This window comes from Perca flavescens, chromosome 2, assembly GCF_004354835.1.
Source record: "Perca flavescens isolate YP-PL-M2 chromosome 2, PFLA_1.0, whole genome shotgun sequence".
Taxonomy (NCBI): domain Eukaryota; kingdom Metazoa; phylum Chordata; class Actinopteri; order Perciformes; family Percidae; genus Perca; species Perca flavescens.
In genome coordinates this window covers 26,746,664-26,763,376 of record NC_041332.1, presented here as the reverse complement: position 1 = coordinate 26,763,376, position 16,713 = coordinate 26,746,664, and the positions used below count along the sequence as shown (strand labels likewise).

General features: G+C 41.3%; 1 protein-coding gene across 1 annotated transcript in view; it reads left to right on the top strand.

Moving 5' to 3' along the window:
* The first annotated feature begins 262 nt into the window (after positions 1-262).
* cxxc4 (CXXC finger 4) overlaps positions 263-16,713 on the top strand; it is a 28,518-nt gene continuing 12,067 nt past the window's right edge. Inside the window, exons 1-2 of the mRNA XM_028589396.1 lie at positions 263-373; positions 2,366-3,297. Coding sequence (XP_028445197.1) covers positions 2,479-3,297 — 819 coding nt within the window. The 5' untranslated portion in view covers positions 263-373; positions 2,366-2,478. The remainder of the gene's footprint in view (positions 374-2,365; positions 3,298-16,713) is intronic.

Sequence of the window (16,713 nt, the reverse complement as noted above, 5' to 3'; positions counted from 1 at the left end):
AGAGAGACCAGGCAGACACACAATACAGCCCCCCGGATCAAGAGGAGAGGAAACACCTACCCCCCCCCCCCATCTGCGATTTCCCCCACGGCTTTTTCTACGACACCTTTTGGCTTATTTATGCACTTTCCAACCTTTTTTTTTTTTTTGGTAACGTGACAAGAAAGTCGATAAAAATGGTCCTTTTGTTTAGAGCGCTCTGAACGCACACACACACGCACACGCACTCGCCCTGCTCTCCTCCGGCAGCCTATGTCTGTGCGTCTTCTCACATCTTTGCATTATTATTCCCCTACGTATCGCTTCGCAGTAATGTGCCGTTACACGGTCGCAGGCTGGTAGCATCTTGGGAGCTCTTCTCAACAGGAACCTGGTAGGTGATGCTCTCTCTCGCTCTCTCTCTCGCTCTCCCCCCCTGTGTCCGTCCATATTTTGCCGTCCACTTGCATGCGTTTTATCCCGCTTTTCCTGTCCCGATTTGTGTGTCTGCAAAGTGAGCCCGGCAATTTCGGATGGATTTTTATACCGTTTTATTTGCACTATTGCACCGCTGTCCTCTCTTCGGATTATCTATGCATGACCTTTGATCTGAATGTCTAGCACAGACCAAACCGAGTGAAATTAACGGCATCGCGGTGCAGCAGCGGCACAATGGTTCGTCATCAGACGTGGCTTTTTTTTTTTTTTTTTTTACTTTTCTTTCTTCAATCACCTTCTCGCACTCTCCACCTTTCTCTCTCTCGCTCTCTCTCTCTCTCTCTCTTCTCTGTCCTCTCTCCCTCCTCTCTCTGTGTTTATCTCCAGCAAGTATTGAACATTTCTGTCTCTCTAAACTTTGTTTACAGGCTGAAAATCAATGTCCGTGACTTGATTGCCTTTGGGCTGCGTATTTCGCTCCAGGGGTGAATTGATTAAGTAATAATGACCCTGAGGAGGGCTGATCATTAAGCTAAGGAGTGTTTTGTTTACTGGTGGCTGCGGCTTGTTTTGGATGCCACGTCGACACTGAACCTGCAGATCTGGAATTGGATTTTTGGATGAGACTCTTGGTGGCACATTTGTGTAAAAATAATAATAGTTCAAAAGAAATCATGATGGATAGTTAGGTGCGTGATAGAAAGTGCATTGTGACTCAAATGCTTCATGTAAAAGGCACTGGGATGATATTGAGATTGAATAATTTTGCACTTTTGGGTTAAGGCAAGTATTTACCTGCTAAGACATGTTGAGTAGCTGATGTACTTCAGTATTCAGGAGGACTTTAATAATGCTACCCAGTGATCTCTCCAGTTCCATGTGTGTATATTTATAATTTTCTTTTTTCGAGACAGCTGCTGGGTAGCACCATGGAAGTGATTTGAAATGCTTTAGTGTTCCAGCAATGGATCAGCTTTGGCAATTAAGAGTAGAAAGCCCAGAAAAAGGTAATGGAAGTAGGGGGAGATGTGTCTAATGGGCTTTTATCTGTGGAAACCAAATCCAGACAGACTGGTGGAGAGAAAGAGAGGAAATGGAGCACCCCCCCACACCCCCTCCCCCCCATACAATGCACATGTACACCCCCACTCACCCATTCACACACACACCCCATCCTAAGGCAGCTGACAGTAGTTGGTCTGGTCCATGATCTGGATGTAAATCCACCGGGGGCTATCTGTGCTGTCATTGAGTAAATGGTTTAGAGCTGGCCGTGAATGAATACCAGGTGCTCTTCAGAGGATGGACAAAGTTGGGTTTACATGGATGGGCCAAGTCTACTATTTGGATTAGATGAAAAATGTGAAAATATTTAACTACAAAAGGTTCCTCCTGGCACCCAAAGCAGATGATTTTTAAGAACTTATTTTGCAGGACTGAGGTAAAAATCTTTGTGTTTGTAGCTACTGCTGTCAAACTGAATCCTGGTGGGGCTCTCCTCTAACTTTTCAAAAAAGTGAAAAGTGATATTTTGGATTGAATATTCAATATGTTTTGATGAAATGTACCCTTGTGTATTAAAATGTATTTATTCATTCTGTTAAGTAGCTGGTTGGACTTTTTTTTCAAAATACGTAACAATACTTGACAAGATATCCAAAAACACTGTTGAAAAGTGTGGCATCTTTTTTGAAGCATGCTAATTCTTTCCCCCATTATAATAATGACATGTTGGTCTGTCACAGCTATCACGTTATTGTCACCAGAGGAAGATCAGTTCTGACAATTTGTGATAGTTTTCATTAGAAAATGCAGGGCGTAAACAATGTGCCAGAAGATTCTTCAAATGTTCAGCAGTTGAAGCAGAGAAATGAAATCTGATTAGAATTAAAAAATGTGCCTCTTTTATGTGTAACTGTTTTTTTGTTTGTTTTATTTTTGCCTTTAGCACTGGAGAAGATAAACCAGGATGGTAGCACACTGTTCGTAACCAGCTCCAGTTCGACAAAGGCCACTGTAGCTCGCTCTCTTCTCCTGAACATTGACAACCATTCCTCAGCCATGGCTAACATAAACAATGCGCTTTGCATTGAAAACGGACAGAATGCAGATGTGTCTCTGTTACAAAAGGATAATCTTCAGGATGGTGGATTAAGCCAGCTTTTGGATTATAACGCAGAAATGGAAAGGTACAGGTCTTTTGCAAACTTTTATAAAACCAACGGGGCATTTCCACAGAAGATTGCCCGCATCACGACGCCCATTTTTCCCAGTGCTAGAATTGGCATGTCCCCTTGGAACTGCGATAACGCCATGCTCTGGGGAAGGAAATCAGCGGCAATAAACCCTAATAGGACCAGCATGCATAGAAATGACTCCCAGAGGCCGGGGAAGCCTGGCGTGCCGCCAGAGACGCTGCAAATGGCAAATAATAATTTCCTCTCTACCTTATCCCCCGAACACTGCAGACCTTTAGCAGGAGAATGCATGAACAAGCTGAAATGCGGCGCTGCTGAAGCAGAGATAATGAATCTCCCAGAACGCGTTGGAACTTTTTCCGCTATCCCGGCTTTAGGGGGCATCTCATTACCTCCCGGGGTCATCGTCATGACAGCCCTTCACTCCCCCGCAGCCTCAGCAGCCGTTACAGACAGTGCGTTTCAAATTGCCAATCTGGCAGACTGCCCACAGAATAATTCCTCGGTATCCAGTGGAAACCCAGCGAAGAAGAAAAGGAAAAGGTGTGGGGTCTGTGCACCCTGCAGGCGGCTAATCAACTGTGGTGTCTGCAGCAGTTGTCGGAACCGCAAAACGGGCCACCAGATCTGCAAATTTAGGAAATGTGAGGAGCTGAAGAAGAAGCCAGGCTCGTCGCTGGAGGTGAGAACCGGGGCTCTGCTTCCCCTTCTTTTGTTATTATCCCCTTGCACTCCAAAGCATTAACCTTTTCATCCAGTCACGTTCTAAGCCCTTGGAAATTGTTTCCATGCCCACCCATGCCTGAACATCCCCCCGGCTTCTCAAATCTGCCTACCCGCCTAGCCTAATTGGCAGTAATTAGGGGTGTTTGTGTGGAGCGCAAGCTGAGCTTGGCTCAGACACCCCTAATTGCTGCCAGTCAGGCTGGGGCTGGAACGCATCCGAACAACCCTGAGCTTGGCTCAGCTCCAAGCAGGGCTGGGAAATGGTTTTCAGCAGAGAGCCATCCCTCTCTGCACCCGGTCATTTTAACCAATTATGGAAACCGTCTCTGGATGGGAAGAATCAATATCCCGCAAAGTCTCAGCCTCCGACCACCAAGAGATGGTGAAAGTGATGGCAGGGCTGCTGATTTCTCAAAACATACCCCAAGTTTTGTGTAGGAAGGGGAGTGAAACACCCAGACTGATCCTCTCCCACTGAAGCATGAACGTATTGTGCATATACAGTAGGGTTGAGATAAAATCATTTTATATTATACGTGTGTCATTATGGCCAATCATGGATCAATCTGAGGCATGCTTTATATCAAGAAGGCTGCAGAGGCAGAAACAAAACACTGTCACATAAGAAAGAGAAAAACATATTAAGCAGAGGCTTAATTGACAAGTAGCAAGTGGCTTCATTAGACACAATCAGAGGGCAGTGTTGCTTTTAAAGGTTCATTTTAATTGATTTATTTTGTAGCTGACATTTGGCTATCAAAGGCAAAGGCAGAATATGAATGTTAAGTTGCAAATATGGTTCTCTTTACCCCGAGAGTCTGAACTTGCTCACTGGCTTAACTCGAGCTTGAATGGATGAGTCACCAACAAATGCAACCTGAGGGCCTGATGATTTGCTCATTAATTAAGTACTTACATAGAGAGAATAAAAAAGGTTAATTATAAAATATTACCTTATCTACTTATGGAAAAACACCATGGATGGATTTCTTTGTTTATTGTGAACCTGTGCCATCAGATTGATTAATTCTAGTTAGAATTCATCATAGATTTGTTGTTGTTGAAAATGTTCATTTTTGCAGATAAGTCTTTAAGTTTATTTTTTAGCTGTGTTTTTCTTATTATTTTTTGTGATGTAAATATCACCTGTACCTGTTGCTGTTCATTGATTAGTAAAGTATGGAAGGATGCAAAGTAGATTGAGATTATACCCAAATGCAAAATGCAGCTTTTTCTTGACCTCGTAGTGTTGACGAGCTCAATGTGACATAACATATTATTTATTCATATGATTCTCATCATTTATGTCTCATGTACTCTACAATCTATTGCTACATGGAGGATTTCTGTCAGTTTAACCCCAGTTTGACAACCTGCCATCCACAGCTCATATCTCTGATTGCAATCTTAGTAATTGTTAATGAATTCGACAGGAGTCCCAAGTATGAAAAGCGTTTCCATTTTGCAACTGAAACAGAAATCGAGAGACAAAATTATTAGTATTATTTTTTTCTTACCTCTTTAACCCAAAACAGGGGGGCAGTCATATAAACACACTTTGTGCAGACAAGCACTGTTCAAACCTAAAGAGCTTTATTTTAAAATGTGAGTTAAGATCCCAAAGTTTCCAAAAGTTTGTATCAGGATACATTTTGGTGAAAACACACTGCAAAAAACACTCGATTTCGAAAAATCGAAACTTGATTTTGAAAATACCCTAAACAGGTGATTGGGGAAAACAATCACTATATTTCACTTGCTTTAAGAAAATGATACTTTTAGGACGCACATTAAGGACAAAAAATGACTTGAAAGAGATTTTTGCAGTGTAAAATTAAGATATCCAAATTATTTTCATTTTGTGCAGCCATTAAAACTACAGTCATACTGTATTTCATTTAGTATTTTGTCCAGTAGCTTAAAATGAGTGTTAGAACAAGGTGAAACAAAATAGAGACAGAGTCTGACTCTTACTGTGGTAGAAATTATGAGGAAACCAGGGGTTAAGAGGTTAAAAAAAGGGGTCCCTGATGGGTTATAGGTTGGACGTGTTAACCATAGAAATCGGAAGCTTGTGTTGACTCCATATATCGTGTACTAACAGGTGTCATCAAACAGGTGTCCAGGAAGCTAGCCTTCTGTTCATAATGCATGGGTAGAGGCACTTTTGGAAAACATCCATTTGCAAAGACGGTTAGAATTACCAAGGGTGTGAAAACCCCTCAAACGAATCCACACTTGCTTTTAAAAGCTCCTTCGCTGAGTTCAGTAATTCATATTATGGACTACTCCAGCAGTAATTGTTATTTGGATTCTGCATCTGTAATTACAGGCGCACCTTCGGTTGCGGAAATGGGTTAGAGTTTAAAGGCATCTCAGAGGTGAGAAGTTGTGCTCTTGCTTCAACAAACGTTTATACGTAACAAGGTTCCCTATTTTTCCACCTTGTCTGTGGTGCTAATGGCCGCTCACAGCGGAGATGGATTGAGAAGTGTGAGGAATCAGGTGCTGAACTAAGTTTAGAAGGAGAATTTACAGCCCATGTGTGCAAATTCACACGTGAAAAGTAAAACGTATGCACACTCTCTCGCTCTTTGTTAAGATGTACCCAAACACACTCTTAACAAATACTCACGAACAAGCACACGCACCAAACATGAGCCGAGCTGAGTACCTTTTGCCTTGGAAGAGACGATAAGCTACTGGCAGCCAGTTAGATTTGGCTGTCAGTGTTTTCCACATGGGAATCACCCTGAACTAATTATATCTTAAGCAGCGGTGGAAAATGCAAATCAGAATTTTACTCACACCCCTGAAATCGGAGAGCCAATTTAATCTAATACCCCCTTTAATTTAGCGCGCTAATGCAAGGCCCTAGAGAATTGCCCTGTGTCACTGCTGTGCTGTTCTGCAGCAGATTCTGCTCTCTCTCTCTCTCTCTCGCTCTCCGTCTCTGTGCTGCTCTCAGGCTCCAGGATGGATTAGTCTGGCAGAGGAATCTCATCTAACCTAACATTTCCAGAGCAGTTACCTTTGCATAGCTTGAGCTCCTATGGCTCAAAGGTCCTTCATTAACTTTCAAATGCAATAATACTCGTATGTGGGCAAGCTGCGTCTTCACCTCTCTATTTACCTCACTTGTTTACCTAAACTTTGATTTCTCCAGAGACTAATGAAAAAGGGACTTAGCATTTTCCTAAATTTTCTAAACGCTTGCCAGCTTACAATGCTTAACAGATTGATTATCATTTTGGCACTAACATTAACACAGTGTGAGGGCATCCACGTGTTGTGTATGGTTTCTAATCTTTTTGGCTTGTGGCCCCTTTCAAATGAGTAGTTCTGACCACTCATCACAGGTTATGGCCTCAGAGGACATAAACAGTTCCCCCAACCATTGATTTTCCTTCTCAGATTGTGTCATTTGAAGGATTTTTATACTCCTTAAGCGGTAAAAGGCCTCAAAAGAAAAAAAACTTAAAATAATCAGAAAAATTGACATCATTTTGTGTTAATTACCTTGTGACCCTTCAGATTTACCTCGCAACCCATGAGGGTGTTCTATGGTACTTGGTATTCAGCATCCAACAAGTGTTTCAATGGTAACACCCTGCTTTAAAATAATCGTATAATCTCCAAGCTCCATGGTGTAATGTTTTGAGTTGACTCTTAGCAAAAAACCCTTTGTTCTTTCACAAATATGTGCTCATTCATGTGTAATTACTTCCACCAACTAATCAAAGTATTCTCGTACGCGTAGAATCTGCCAATCAGAATCATTCAGAATACATACGAGCGAGTCATGTTGCGCCTCCATCTTTAAAATACATTAGCCAAAGAGGGACATATCTCCGCCTTTCGCGTTTTTTATACACTCAGTGTCACCGTGTCGAATGCCAGGGAGGGGGAGAAGATAACAGAGTCGCCAAGGAAGTTAAAAAGAGAATTCAAACGACAACGTGACAGGCAAAGCAACAAGACCAAAGTTAATATTGGAGTGGCTTTTCCAAGATGGAAAGAGCTCATAAGGAGCAAGGATTTTAAAAGGAACACCGAAGTTGCCTGCTTTCTTCTCAAAAGGTAATTCTGTCTATTTGTGTAAATTTGTGTAAATTAAAGTTTTAAAGTTGCTTGGCTAACTATAGCATGTTTGTGCATAACGCTAGAACGATGTCTAGGATACTTTTCCTCGAGTCAATGATAAAAAAGGATTGCCTACCTTGTAACATAAATAGGGCTGTCCTCGACTAAAGACATTCTTAGTCGACCAACACTTATACGATTTTGTCGACTAATCGATTAGTTGATTTAATTGAGAGAGCTGTGCGCTTTGAGAGGTGGTTAAGACTAGAAAAGCACAATATAAATGTAGTTAATTAACCATCTGTAAAACTGAGTTTCTCCACAATTAATCCTGCAAAAGCACCACTTTAAATATTGTGTTTACCATAAATGTGCTCATAAGTTTCTTGGAAATGAGTAATTAAGCATGAATAAGCATAAAAAATGACTAATCGACTAAAGAAATCTTAGTCGACTAAGACCAAAACGACCGATTAGTCGACTAATCGACTAAGAGGTGGCAGCCCTAAACATAAATGTAATCATATGTGTCATGATTTCCTGGCAGACAACTCACGTCATGTGCAGTTCTAACACAGACTAGCTACAGCTAGAACAGCTGCATGTAAACGATGGAGATACTAAGAGCTAATTTTGGTTTCATTGACATGACTGTTCATACTGCTCAGAGAAATATATTAAAAACACAAACCTCCGTTACTTCTCTCCTATGCTGTAAACATTGCCTTACACTATTAATCTCGTACAATATAAAGAATAACAATAGCACTGATACTTTACTAACATTAGCTTGCATATGTTTGGGAACCTGATAGCTGATGTTAGCAATGAAATGGTACCAAAATAACGTAAAACTATTATTACTGGAAGGAACACTCACAGACAAAGTCGTACTTCTTGTTATAATACGGCCAACCGTAGGAGTTAAAATGCGCTCAGAATGGGAGGGGCTAGAAAGTAATATTCAGTTGGTTGTCATATACAATTTCACCGCTAGATGGGAGAAATTCTTACACAATGTAGCTTTAAAAAGCAAAACATGTAGTCACTGCAGGTTTTATTTCAGTTGAATTCAGTTTATTGGGGACATTTTATATTGCTTTTATGAGTTATGAGTTATGTGGGGGGTTTCCTTCATAAATAGTTTTTAAGACTGTATACATCTTATATACATTTTCAAATATTCTTTAAGGTTGTATCTCAAACTTTATAATAATCTTTCACTGAGACTTCTTAAGAAATATACACAGTTCCTACAATTCATCATTGAATTTGATGTTATTAGTGGATTGGATTTTTAAACATGACACTGAAACTGAAAAAAGTGCTCTAGTGTTAATGTTCTGACATAAAACCACATTACTTGAAATAGAGTAATAAAGATTTCATAGCTATTATGAATTAATAAAAAAGGCCTTTCAGAAGTTGAGTTTAGTACAATATTTGTTTAAAGTTATATAAGTCTGTCTGTTTTTCACTGTGTTGTGCAGTCAGACATTTCATTTAATCAACACAACAACAAAAAGTCCAACCAATGTAATGAAATCTTACAGGAAACTTACAGGCTTTCAATCTAACATCTAACCAGACTCTGAAAACATTTCCAACATATGGATTTGACGTGTACACTGTATGTATTATTTATGTTGGTTTCCAGGTTTTGCTGGTGAATGTCTCAATAATGCAGAATCAGGAGTTTGATGCATACAGATAGAAGTCTAAACAACATTCTCCTCACTATAAATATACCTTATTATATTCTCCTTACTATAACTATATAATTTGATAGAAACATAATCATAGGATTTAAAGTGCCAGCCCACTGGGTAGTTGAATATATTGATAGGAACACTTGACTTAAACAGCACTTCTGTTTACGCCGTTCATATTACCAATTAAGACAAAGAATTCTTGAAATGACAACATCCAAAGGGGCTTCAGTTTGATTAGTAGCATGACACGGTGTAGCCTAGTAAAAGCAGGAAAAGGGCAAAACTAAAATCTAATTGAACAGATTCCTCCTTTCAATGAACCTGTCAAAAGCCAGCGTCAAGACGTGCAGGAAAACAGCATCCTCGAGTAAGGGGATGTTGTTTCTCTCCCTCTGCTCTTTGTGTAGGGTTGATATGACGGCATGAAATGGGTGAGATGAAAAGGTGGCATGGCTGCCTAGAAACCTTTGCAATTGTGATAAAAGACAAGGCCCAAAATGGTAGGAAATGGGAACTTGAGGAAAATAGCTTGGATTCAGCCCCTTAATGAGAGCACGGGAGCCAAATAAGCAACGGCAGCCAGGTCTAATTTGTTTTAGGTGTGCTCAGAATAGATAAGGACAAATCTGTGGCCTTCACACCCTCCCCCAACCTTTGCCTCCCAGGAGATAACACTGAGTGCTGCCAGCCAATCTCCGTGGGCAAAGGAGAGGGGGTGAAGAAATAATAAATAAAAAATAAAAAAAGGAAGAAGGAAAAGCCTGAGGGACAGGCGGCCTTTAGATCTGCAGATCTCTAACTTACTGGATTTATTCAAGCTTTAAAACCGCAGATTAATTTGGTCGCAGAGGTCTGGGGGTGTGTGAAGAAAAGGGAAAATGAGGCCGTACACTGCCGCGCATCTCAACCTAAAGGGCAACCTTAAGCTCCTGTCAAGACAATAGGATTTTGCCATCTATAAACCACGATGCAGACCGCTTAATTATACACATCTTCCCTGCAAGCTACCCTCAGCTACTTAAGAGCATGGGTCCCCTTATTCATTTTCATGCCCTTTTTCCCCTAGATTGGTCGTGCCGTGTGGATTTCCTGTCAGCTTCCATTTGCACCGAGTAGTTGTCCTCCTTAGGCCTCAGCTGTGCTCGAAAAGGCACAACCGCACGGCACTGTTAAAGAATTCATAGTTTTTTGCCACTGCCACCAATTAAGGCCAAAGTGTAATCGGAGGCGTCTGGACAATGCCCTTACATTATGTGGTCTGTTGCCTCTTCTGCCCCTGTTTGATTTAACATCCCTGGTTCAGTGGTGAAAGAGAACTCATTGCCATTGTCTTAAGAGGGAGAGGGAGAGAGAGAGAGAGAGAGAGAGAGAGAGAGAGAGAGAGAGAGAGATGGGGATAGGAAGCAGCCCCAGTGGAGGATGGACAGCGTGAAAGAGCAGGTGCGGGGGGACGTTAATGTGTGGCACTTTAAATTTTAAACAGATGAAAATCAATTATTGATGCTGACTCTGACTGAGAAGTTAAAAGGTATCTCGTCATTACTGAGAGCTTGTGTAAAAAAAAAAAAGTGTGAAAGAGAAATCTTCCGCAAATGCATCATGTAATTGCGATGAGCGCATGAGCATTGCAACTAGGTGTTTTTTGTTCTGCATAAAGAATGATGTGACCTTGACTTATTTTGATTCTTGCACATAATTTATCTTTTGGCTCTATGCAACATTTTTTTACAAAGCCCTTAAAGAAATATTGCCCTAATTAAGTTAAGTGCAACTAGGCCAGTGGCAAATGACTAAACTGTAAGAGTAATGTACAGTAGATTAGAAAAATAGTTTTTGAACATGGTACTTCCCATTTTCAATCAGCTACTGCCAAATTCCTTCAAAAGGCATATTGATGCTTACTTTGTGGCTTTGTCATACACCTGGGCATAAGCTATATTATTACAGGATCCCTACAGAGATATACCTTTTTGTTAAAGAGTGAGATCCTTTTTGTTTCACCCACAATATTTAAATAAACAATAGTTTTAACGTCTATAGAGCCAGCAATTTTCACATGTAAATGGGTAAATTAAGGGTTTATGTCAACCAAACCAGAGTAATTATTGTTGAAACAGTGGAAAGGCGAACCAAGACAGCTTTTGATAGCTGTATATGTTTCTGTAGAACTTGAATGAAGTGTATTTTACGATGATAAAATTGGTGTTTCTTTAAATGAAGTCTGGTGGGTTTGGCGACAGCGATTTTGGGGCCGTTTCACGTTAAACAAAAAGGATCTTACCCCAAAAAGGTCGACCTTTGTAGGGATCCTTTCCATAATGTTGTCAGACACTTAGAATAATCTGAGCATATCAGTGGCAAAAACAAGCACTAGTGGACGAAAATTAATGGTGCGCGATTGTCCATTAACACTACATTGCAGCTTGTTTTGTGCATCACAAGAGAAATTGTTTAAAGTAAGACCTTGAAATGATCAAGCAAACGAGAAATAAAACAATGGAGAAACATGAGGCAAAAGCCAGTTTAAGAATTAAGTTTTAAGTTTAAGAATGGTTAGATTGCTAAGAGGGCAACAAGTCACCAACTAATAATAAAGGGTTAAAATAATCAAAAAATTCTAAAGTGTAGAGAAAATGCTTTGTATATGAGGATTTGAATTTCAGTCTCTCTGTCTCTCTTACTCTCTCTCATTCAAACGATGGATTTCTATGGCAGACCACTAAATTACAGTTCTTCTATCGATTTCTAACATTCACAAAAAAGTAACTGTGGATGTCATGAAAAGAATCATGTTAACTGGATAGTTTCTTGCATTGCAGTGCCAATGAGTTGTTTATTTGACCATAGAAATTACAGGTATATTCACATGTATACTATAGATCAGGGGTCTCAAACTCAATTTACCTGGGGGCCACTGGAGGCAGAGTCTGGGTGAGGCTGGGCCGCAAGAAAGAAAAGCTTTGTTAAAAAAATTCCAATCTTCTCAAATCTCTTCTCAAAAACCCGTTAATCTGTCTGGAGAGTTTTGTGCAAAGAAATTGAGAAATTGAGTCTTACATGATATGTGCAAAACTGCAAGGTTAAGTATACCTATACTCTGCATTGTTGTAGTATCAACAGATATTAGGGCATTTGCATTACTTTTAATCAGTCATCAGTTGATTACACATTGTATTACCTTGTTATGATATAAGAAGTGACCCATACAATGTGCCAAACATAATGTGCCACATGAAGAGACAGTGCAGCATATGACAGTAGCAACAGCTGAGAAGATTCGGGTCTGTGGTGACCAGGTCCACCTCACACAAACTTCTTCTCCCATTCTCTCTCTTTACTCTCTCTCTCTCTCACACACACACACACACACACACACACACACACACACACACACACACACACACACACACACACACACACACACACACACACACACACGGCACTGAGTGGGGCTCTCAGATGCTCGGAGGCGAGCCGTGGCCGGCTCGGAGCCCTACCGCTGGCGGAGATGCGACAGCGAGGACTGGTTCCACGGCTCGGTCAGCAACATGAACTCGAGAAGGCCGGTGAAGCTTCCGAGCACCGGGCTTCCACCGCGGGGTTTTCAGCTTTAGGAGAAGGCATTTTATCTGTTAATCCTACCGACGTAGACACTATGGCATTATGTAGTTGACCCGCGGTGGTTAATTGTCTGCAGTTCTGGGCGGTTTGTTGCCGTGCTCTGAGAGAGCCCCGGCCCAATTTAACCCCTGTTTATATACATACGTATAATGTCCCGCTGGGCAGCAACTTAAAAAAGGTGAAGTGTTGTGAACGCAGCGCGCTGGGACGAATGTCCGCATGTGCCCAATTGAAACGAGGCAGCCAGCCAGGCTCGGAAGAAAACACTCCATGGCAACGCTGCTGTAACTTTCACTCATTGAGCAATGTTTCTCTGCTTGCGTCAAGCCCGGCCGATGTCCCGCCCCCGAGAGCCATATACCCCACCGTGATTGGTAGGTTCGTTCAGCTCCGCACACAACACTGTAAAGCGCCATACATATCAAACTCGCAGGCCGCACTAACATTAAACTTTCATATTAAGGCGGGGGCCACAAACTATCGTCCCACGGGCCGCGAGTTTGAGACCCTTGCTATAGATAGAAACGTTGCGTGTTGTTCAACTAATTATAACTAAAACCATAGGACTGCAATTACAAACATTATGGATGTAATAATGGATCAGAAAAAAAATTATTTCGCTTTACTTTTTGTCTTGTCTTGTATTTTGGTGATGTTGCACCTCTACTGTCAGAAGGGCTGAAAAAGGGGACAACACCCCCGAAAGAAAAAATAAAGAAAACACAACATTTTCGTTCCTCTACAGTGAAATACAGACAAACTTTTACACCGTTTAGCTGTCAGCATTTTAACCATGTTTACAACAGCTGCTAGCTAACGGTAGGCTAACGTTACTTGCTGCCAAGTGTAGTGTTAACTACCGTGACGTGGCGATGTTTAGGTTGCCTCTAACGTCCATTTTCGGAGCATCAGAGAGAAGCGCAGGCATTTCAGTGGCACCTAAGGCACCGAAATCTGCGTAACAATTCGGTCCGGTAGATAACGGTCGTTAAGGCAACGGGGCCGTATTAGCTGATCTATAAATCTGATATTTCCCCCCATAGATTTATGTATTGTTGATGGGTTAAAGCATAGAAAAACATCAGGCTGGTCCTTTAACTTGTACAGTGACTTGATGCGTGTTACAATATTGACCTGCAAAAGAAAAAGAAAACTCAAATCTTTGTTAACCTCATTGTAGTTGGCAAAACAGATAAAAACGTAATATACAGGCGCCATAAAATTGCAGGTCTGCGGATGCCCTAATGAGTTTATATCTACTATACGTTAAAGGCAGTAAATGACAGATGGCTTTGTGCCATTCAGCCAGAAAACTGACGTGAAAGTGCATTTGTGAGTGACAACTGGTGATGGGAGAAATCGGTCAACGTGGTTTAAGCGTCTCAGTTTCTGCAAGTCAAATCCTCGCATGCTGCCAGCACCTCTATTGTGGCTTTGCTCTCGCATTATGAATATTTCATGGCAAGCATCTGACACCATGCCCAGAAAGATATTTCAAGGTTTTTTTCTGATAGAAACCCTGGGGTTAGAGAGTGTCACAGAGGCGTGAAGTCAGTCTGAGGCCCCCAGGCGAAGGATAGGATTTATGATGCACCGGTTGATGACATCAGGTGGATATTTTCTTTTTCTGCGCGGAGAGCCCCTTTGTCCTCCACGACTGATAAACCATTGAGCTGTTTGTTGTCACTTCTCTAAAGATCTGTCTGTGGCATTCTGTTGAGTAGAGAAATGATTTCAATCTGCTCTGAGTGCAAGCTGTGTTTTGACAAACTGTGACCGGTTTCCCCGTCTGATCAGTGTAGAGCTGGAATGACTAAGCAGGGGGGAGTCTGCTTGGATTAGCTCGGTCTTAAATGCTGCCTTTAGCATATTACATTGCCCACTGGCTTCCTCCTGACGAGATTGCTCTTGTTTTTGTCTTTGTCAAGTTTAACCTTCCAGTTTAACTAAAGCCTGCTTATGTACTTATTCCTCATTTTAGGTTGCTTCAAGTGAAATATTAGTCTTATGACTCTAACTAGATGACTTTAATCCTTGTTTTTCTTTCTTCTTAGGAAGGGAGTTTTCTTACACACGCCTAGAGCTGGCCCTACAGTGTTTATTGTATGTGTGTCTCTCAGCCAAATTAAATAAAACCAAACAGCGTTGGATTTTCCAACTCAAATGCATTAGTACAGTGGTTCCCAAGCTATTTAGCCCCAAATTATGCTTCTCCAAAGATAAACGTAAATGTCTCCGTGAACCTACAGTACGCAAAGAAGGGTGTTATGGGCAACCGTAGGTCACACCTGCAAGTTGATTGGTCGATTTAACTCCTATTGGGAGGCAGGTTCGAAACGGAGCTGAAGACGGACGTAAACAGTCTACATACGTGTTTAAAACACAGCAATGCCATACATGTCCAGTTCGACCAAAGATTAAAGTTTTTTTCAGTATATAAATAAAACACATATTCACAGCTAGGGCCACTGAGCAGCTCCACTGCAGCAGTTGGGGTTAAGGGCCTTGCTCAAGGGCCCACCACTGGTAGTATTGAGGCAAGGCAAGCGCTGTTTCTTTACCTTCCCCCCCCCAGATTTATCCTGCCGGGGATCAAACAGCGACCTTCCGCTCACGAGAACATTTAGCACACCATGCCCACTTTCTACCGATAATCTAATCAAGGAGGTTTCATGCCCATCCAAGCCGTAAAAAATGCTCCAACTGATAGACACCTGACAATGTCAATGTGATAAAAATGAGAATTTTACTTCAGAAACAATGGGCTCCCAAAATAGCTCCTCCCACCGTGTAACTCCATTGTAGTGACCCGCATAAGTGTCTCAATTATTAAACTCTGATGACTTGTTGCAGGTTAGGTGGACATTTTAAAATAAGTTATTTTAAAATAACAATAACTTCTCTCATTTTGTGTCAATACCAGCATCCACGGTCCAAAATTTACTTTTTGGTCTAAGTACTAATTGCAGTTAAAGAAAAGAAATTAACTGCCGTACAGTTAGATACAAGACACAATGTCATTAAAACACTGCAGCTCAATGTATTGACGTTGCGGTCATAAAAAAAAAAAGCTGATCTCTCCATAAACCCTTATCTGTGAAGCGCCACATTCGGTAAACTTTCTTTTAACCTTACTTCCACCATTTTTTCTTTTCAATGCTACATCGATCTACTCCAGCAGTGCCGCCACATACCTGCAGACTTTCTTTGTTAATTTGACGGTGGACAGCGAGCGTCAATCAAAGCGATACAATTATTGACGCAGTTATTGATGCAAAACAAATTGTGGTCAATCATCTTGTGTTGTAACGATGAGAGTTTGTCGTGAATTTGGCCTATTTCAGCAACCCGCCTATGGCGACTGACCTCATTGATTTTTCCATCAAAGTTGATTTTTACATGCATTTGGTGGGTGGCGGGTGCTAATTATAGGCCTTGCCAGCATACATTCTGTATAATAAAGTAGCCTAATGGTATAAGCCGAGTAAAGGCACTGCACTTGACAGGTGCATAGTGGCTGTAGATATTCAAATCTTTACTGAAGTGACATTTTTCTTACTCACTGAATTTGACGCACAGATTAATTTGACTCAAGTTTCCATCACGCGAGTGCAATTAAAGATTGAACTTCAGCTGTGTGTATTTTCTAATCCTAAACTACATATGATGTTGATTTACAGTAAATATGCAGTGCTCTGCGTATAGACCATCTGAGTTTTAAGGGCTCCCACACAGATGCTGAGAAATCTGCTCAAAACAAGAAGGCCTGCTCCTACTTTGCATTTCAATTTAACATTTCAGAGAACTGGCAGCATGTTGCCTCGCTTAGCCCTCGCTTCGTTACACCCACATGGCTTCTCGCCGTGCTTGCTGACGTCTTGCGCTGTTCAAAGGGCTGCAACTTGGCTGAGAAATTGGGGATTTCCATACCAGATCCCTCAGGTATCTACACACTC